General features: G+C 37.5%; 1 protein-coding gene across 1 annotated transcript in view; it reads right to left on the minus strand.

The window, feature by feature from the left end:
• Window positions 1-442: 442 nt before the first annotated feature.
• fmoda (fibromodulin a) overlaps window positions 443-7,114 on the minus strand; it is a 6,769-nt gene continuing 97 nt past the window's right edge. The window contains exons 2-6 of the mRNA XM_007561233.2: window positions 4,101-4,497; window positions 2,551-2,673; window positions 2,295-2,435; window positions 1,098-1,365; window positions 443-1,016 (exon numbers count right to left, since the gene is read on the minus strand). Of these exons, the coding sequence (XP_007561295.1) occupies window positions 865-1,016; window positions 1,098-1,365; window positions 2,295-2,435; window positions 2,551-2,673; window positions 4,101-4,466 (1,050 nt within the window). The 5' untranslated portion in view covers window positions 4,467-4,497 and the 3' untranslated portion in view covers window positions 443-864. The remainder of the gene's footprint in view (window positions 1,017-1,097; window positions 1,366-2,294; window positions 2,436-2,550; window positions 2,674-4,100; window positions 4,498-7,114) is intronic.

Below are 7,114 nucleotides of genomic sequence, written 5' to 3' on the forward strand. Positions count from 1 at the left end.
ATCTATCTATCTATCTATCTATCTATCTATCTATCTATCTATCTATCTATCTATCTATCTATCTATCTATCTATCTATCTATCTATCTATCCTGTTGAATATATAGCAGGAGAGATTTACAATAAAAACATATGATATCGCCACCAGCCATACCGGAAGTACTGATATCAAGCGTGTCTAAAACGCATTTGTGAAGTGAACAACACTTGAAAAAGTGATCAAGTTTTAAAGTTAACAGATCTAAGTGTAATTTTTTGACACTAAACTCTGTTTTAGGGATTCCAAGTATTAATAATAGTGAACTTCAGTCATAATACGTGACTCTTTCCCACTGTATTAGTTTTTTCCCCCTTTTTGTTTGTTTTTTCTTTTGTTTTACACTTTACTTAAATTAGACCAATGAGCATGAAATTTGAATGCTTATAATGTTTTTGCAGTCTTAAGATTTTGAGCAGGACTTTATATTATGTATCAGAGACAACAGAGTAAAACAGAGTAAAACAGAGAGAACTATAGGAGAAGACGCATAAAGAAAAACTGAAATTAAAGGCAAATAAAAGGCTATAAATGATCCTCACAACAAAAATGGATCATAGTCACAGACATATCATATAATACAAATTATATTAAAGCTCCTAAACTAATTTTGAGTACAACATGTAATCATGATCAAGTGACTGCTCTTAACTAAAGCATGTCAATGTTTTCTGACCTTTGATGCAGCATAATACTGCTGAAGAAACATCTGTTAAATTTCACATTTGAACACAATCACAGCTGTGTGTGTGATAACATCACAATATGCCACTGGGCCTGCACTGATTGGGGTTTGACAATTCTTGAACAGTGGTCTAATGCACGTGGTTAGATCTGGATGCTGGAAGCCCAACGCAGACAGAGAGCAGACTCTGACGGGATGTCCTCCTGACTGATCTCGTTCCCATCCAGTCGCAGCGTCTGCAGTCTGGAGAAATTTGTCACGTCCACAACGGGGCAGAAACTTCCCAGGGAGAACTCTGCAATGACAGGACAGTGACTTATAAAATACCCCTGTGAGTGAGGTAATTTCCTCACAATATGCCTGAAAGGCCATTTACCTTTGATCTGATTGGCTTGCAGGTAGAGATGCTGCAGTGTGGTGCTGACAGTAGGGATTCTCTCCAGTTTGTTGAAGCTCAGGTCCAGCTCCACCAGTCCGGTTATATTGAAGGTGTTGGATGGGATCCCTTTGTCTTTCAGCAGATTGTGAGACATCCTTATATACTGCAGCTGAGCTAATCCCCCCAGGAAACCCTCGGGCAGAGAGTCAATGGAGTTAAACTCCATGTAGAACTGGTGCAAATGTTCAGGAAGAGCATCTGGGACCTGAAGCAGAAAAGAAAAGGTTTATTTGCATGACGTCATTCAGGCACAAGGCAAGTCAAAGTCCTTTGTAGGAGAAAACTTAACATATTTACATTACAGACTAACATGAATAGTAACATATGCCAAGTAAAAATAGTAAAAATGTAAATGATAAAAAACCCTAAACCTAGTCAAGACAGGAAGAATGTGGATGTGGGAAAGCCGCTCTTTATGGAGGGTAGGTTAGTGTGATAATTGATGTTTAGCTTAACAAACTGTAACAAAGATTTAATTTAATTACAAATTCATAAACATTAAAAGACTTAGGAAAATAAGTTTAGATATCCAATTATATTTTGAATTAATTAAAATTTATTATTCAAAATAGCAGAGATAACTTTTATTTTGAAACAGGAAATGGAAGTGAGAAGTTTTGTTTTGAGCTTGATTTGTCTCGGCAGTTTATTTCTGTTATTTTCTGTTATTGGTCCTCTGATCTGTCCTCTGCAGTGTCTCATTTAACTGTTGCTCCCTTTGCTTTACTTATTAATTAGTCCGAAACAATGGACAGCATCTCTCTGATCATTTTGAAACTTCACTCTCAAGAACTTTTGTTTTCTACCTTAAAATGAATGAAAAACTGTCCTCTCACTGATTCTACCCACATACAACATACATCGTACAACTGGAATGGACTTTGGTCATCTTTTACCACAGACATGTAAATTTGTATGCTATCAGAATAGAAATGCCAGGAGATATTGTAGTACTCTGATAAATACTGAGCAAGGGGGAGCATGTAGATACTGAACAAAAGAGGCCTGGAAATCGTGTCCTGAAGAACCCCACATGATCTTTTTTGTTCACGTTTATGCTTGAAGCCCTCCTCTCTCCCCCCCCCCAAAAAACAAAAAAAAAAACATTTGATTTATTTTTAGCTGTCTAAATACCTTTATCAGCTTGTTGTTGCTGATGTCAAGCAGTGTGAGGGATTTTAGAGCCTTCAGTGATGTGGCCATGTCGGTAACCTCATTGTCATGAAGATGCAGGATAGTGAGGTTATCCATTCCTTCAAGGTCTGTTGGGATTACCTGGACAGGAGTGAAATTATCAATGCCAATTTGTTTGTCATGATATACACCCAAAGCAGGCAAAAAGTGAACAGCAAAATGACTCTTTAGGAATATAGGTACAGCGAAACAATACCTTTTCAATCCTGTTGTGGTCAAGCCTTAAGTCCCGCAGCGAGCGAGGAAGGTTTGGTGGAATGCTGGTCAAGTTATTGTGGTGTAGAAACAAACGCTCCAATCCTACCAGCTTTAAAAATGCCTAAAATGAAAAAGCATGTTTGTAAAAATGGCATGTAAAATTAACAGCTGTACCTGCTATTTCCTTCACATGTTCTCTGTATTGGTAATTTTGTTCAAGGGCCATTTGGTTGAGTCAAAAAGTCACTGCTCATCTTATTAGAGAGAGGAGAACTTTGTCTTTCCAATCTGAAATCCTGCTAGCAGAAACCACTTCAGGAGGCTGGCATGTAACCTGATGTAATTAAGTTTTTTCTTAGCAGTCAGAGAAAAGTGCGTCTTCAAAAACAAGCGGAAATTTTACATCTTTGGTAAGTGGCTGCTGCTGAGCATCTAATTAGTCATTTATCACAAAATTATGAATATTTTGAATATTTGTTTAACTGGCTGCTGCAAAACAGAAACTAAATAAAGTGTCTTGCAAAAGTATTCACACCCCTTGAATTTAGCACATTTTGTCTCATTGCGTCCTCTTTGTTTAATTTATTTTATTGTGATTCTATGTGACGGACTGAGCTGCATGCTTTACAATTAAAAACCAGAAATGCGAGACATGCATTCATATTCAACTCCCAAGTGAACCTAAAGGTCCAAGTGTTTTGGGATGTGATCCCATTAGCTTTGTTCATCTATTGATATGCTTGCATATTCATCCTTGCAAAATAAATCAACCTTAGTCACTCTGAAGGGAAAGTGCCTGAGCACGATCTCCTTTAGTCTTGGTGTATGTAATCAATAAGTTGTTGACCTTGACTAGGCCATTCTTGCATGCTTGATCCAAACCATTTCTTTGTAGTTCTGGCTGCATGTTTAAGGCTACAGTTCGACCGGAAGGTGAACCTCTGACATTGTCATTCGCAGCATCTGAAAGGTTTTCTGACAGTGTTGCCAAGTATATATAGCTTCCCTGCTTGTGATGAAGAAAAGCGTTCCCCCACGGCATGATGTTCGCTTACTGTGTGCCCTGTGGCTTATAAACCTGAAGCCTGAAAGCTACAGAATGGACTTTATGTGGTTTTCTTCTCTAATAACGGTTTTTATTACAAAATAGTTCAAACTCACAAAGATCATATAAAATATATGATTCTCTTATTACAGATTCACAGTTGAATTTAACTCTGGACCTTTTTCCTTGTCCATTCACTAATATCACTACAATATGTCAGAGAAAAGGGGAATGAATTATAATGGACAGAACACTTTTTTATTTGTTAAAAATACTGAAAAGCAATCAAAACTTTTTTGTCAATCCATTCTCTCTTCCTTTGAGAGAACAGATTGGTTCAAGGTTTGATAGGATAAAGAATCACTTAACTTCTCTGACATACACAAGAACGAAAGTCAACCGACAGGCTGGCAGACATCTGCGGGCCATCTGTCGGCCTCTCAGACCATTTAGCCTCGCACAAACACACATCTGGGCATAGTTTTGTGATCACATTACGTTACCTCCTTTCCAATAGCATCAGAAGTCAACTGATTGTGATGCAACATGAGCCACACCAGACTGGTTGCGTTGACCAGAGCTGCGTCAGGCACAGCTGAGATGGCGTTGTTCTGGAGGTACAGGTACTTGATGTGGGAGGGAATGGATGGAACGGCAGTCAGGCCCCGTCCTTCACAGTACATGGCTATGGGGAATGTTGGCGGGCAGTCGCACTCATCAGGACACGCCCATCCCACTGTATCTGCCCGCAGGAAGCCAAACTGTTGTGCTTGGCCGTGGCGGTGAAACAGCCAAGCCAGAGGGTCCCATCCATGAGAGAGGCAGAGTGGAAGCAGGGCAGACAGGAGGATTACAGTCTCCAGACGCATTTTCACAAAGCACAAAAGCCTTCACAGTTGCCTGAGACAGAAATAGAGAGAAAGTATTCAGAGGAAGTTCCTTCACGCTGCACTAATTGGTGGAGATTTTATTAAAAAAGAGATTGGTAATGATAAAAATATCAAAAAAAGAAAGAAAGAAAAAGAAAGCCACTGGCATAATACGCTGCTGAAACACAGTGTTTTCAGGATGTAAAGAAATTAAACCAAAGATCTTTCCAACTTTAATGTGACACATATCAGTGTTATTTAACCAAAAAGTGTTTTAGGGAAAGTTTAAAAACTAAGAAAGGTGAAATAAGCAGGCACACCCTTAAACTAAAACTTTGCTGAACAGCATCTTGAGTTCACTCCTTTTATCAAATACACTGAATTTGACCAACATAAAATAAAGCGTACATATCTCAATACATTATTTTATTTCTCGTTTTTGTTCATTTGTATCTGCTATCTAAAGCCTGCAGAGAGGTTACAAAGTATTTAGAAGATCTTATTCTACAAAGGAATCAATCAGGATCAGAGTACAAAAAAGAAAAAAAGCAGAAACAGGACAGAAAGGGTGCAAAGCAGCAGGAGCGCTGAAGGAGCTGCAGGCATTTCTGGTCATTGCTGGTTATGTCCCACATGTGAAACATGGTGCTGGCAGAATCATGCTGTGGGGTTACAGTTTTTGTTTGATAGAATAGATTTCAAGGTGGATGAAATAATGAGTAGTTCTAAATGTTGTTTGGCACAATTCGTTCATTTCATTCATACAGCTTTGATTCAAAACTTTCAGAAGAAAATAAGAAGAAATTTTAATTTTCACCATCACTGAAAGTCTGAACACACATCAAAAAATTAGAACAAGACTAGCCTCACTCCAAGAAAATTCAAGTGCTGGAATGGCCTATTCAAACTTTACAAATTTAGCTGACAGAAAATATGTGGGGTCATCTGAAGAGAGACCATCACAACTCCACTGCTTTTGAAAATGTTTGCTGACAGACTAAAATAGAAGGATCAAAAGATTTATTCACAAAGTGTTAGCCAAAGGATGCACACAGTGCTGTAACCAGGATCTTCTGGCTTTAAAAGAAAAACAAAACAATCTTTTTCTTCATGGTATATATTTTTAAGTTAAACTGCACAGAATAATTAATTAAAAGTAAGAGAAGTTTTGGCGTGGCCGGATTTTGTATGCCACGAAAATGTGTAATTTTTACAGGCATGTTTATAGTTTTTAATATTTTTCAAGAAATATTCTTCTACTGAAAAGCTCTTGTGGCTCTCCTGCTGGGGTTGAATTATCATTCAGAGCCTTTGCCTTTGTTTGTGGATATGTGTGTCCACAGGGAGGCACATTTTTAGAGGACTTGTCCACAAGGAGCCTGTGAGGAAAATATGCAAAAGTTCCAGGTTCTGTTTTCTGAAAGTTATGTGATTTTTGTATGTAATTTTTTATTTATTTATTTATTTTTTTTTTTTACAAAACCTTGAATTGAAAGTTGGTTAAAATCAAATCTTTTAAATGCAGCTTGTTTTTGTCCCTTCATCCAAACTCTTTTTATATGGTCACATTTTATAAATATTGTCTAGTACACCTTAAGCTGCTAACTGTCTAAGTGTGTTTACGTTTGACTGTGTGTGTGTTTTGTGCATTTATTTAATTAATAAAAAAAAAAAGTACCTTGATTTACCCAGTACAAAAGTCACTGAGATCAGTAGCCTGTGGTACAAGAACACTTAGTGTCAGAAAGCAGAATGCACAAAGAACAGATCAAACTACATATATAAATATATAAGTATACATAAATACACATACTTAAGAAACGTTATTAGCCAATTTGGTAAACCAGATAAAGACAAATGTTTCTGCCTCTAAGTCATTGAAAGACCACATCCTTAATTTGCATGTTCTTCTAACTTTGCTTAAAAATTTGATGCAGATACAAAGAGAAAAGTCAAAGTGGAGGACAAAAGAAACAGTAGACTGTCATCTAATACCCATCTAATACAGGTGAGCTGAGTCTGGAAGTCATTTCTTTTAAGAAACAGAATAAAATAAAATCAAAAAGACAAGACAGGATTTTAGAGACGCCTCATCTCTCAGCTGATTGTCTGCTGCAGGTGGAAACCGGCTCTTTATGAATCACCTGGTTGGTGCTTATGTACTATTTTCTGAGACAAACCATTATCTTTGGTATCATTTTCAGACTCAGTGAAAGAAACTGGAACACATTTAGTCAGAAAGTGTGAAAAAAAATCCAATTAAAAGTTGTTGCTTAGTTGTCTGTATTCTTGCAGCACAACACTGTTTTATCCCTTGACTTTATCTGCCTGAAGGATCCATGCGTCGCGATTGAACATCCTAATGAAAAAGTTGAAAACCAAATTACCTCAGAATGTAGTAAAAACCCAAATTAAAAGTGTTCAAGTGTTCAAGACCTCCAGTGAGCCTGGAGAAGCTGCTGATCAAAACCGACCAAGATCTAAAAGTTTGAAAACATTTTAAACTTTTTTCACTGTTCTGTAGTTTAGCAGAAACACAAAACGCAGCTCCACCATCATTACCTTCATTCTTCTCCTTAAAGACACAGACACACACACCCACACACACACACACACACACACACACACACACACACACACACACACAC

Source organism: Poecilia formosa, unplaced genomic scaffold, assembly GCF_000485575.1.
Source record: "Poecilia formosa unplaced genomic scaffold, Poecilia_formosa-5.1.2 Scaffold124, whole genome shotgun sequence".
NCBI lineage: Eukaryota > Metazoa > Chordata > Actinopteri > Cyprinodontiformes > Poeciliidae > Poecilia > Poecilia formosa.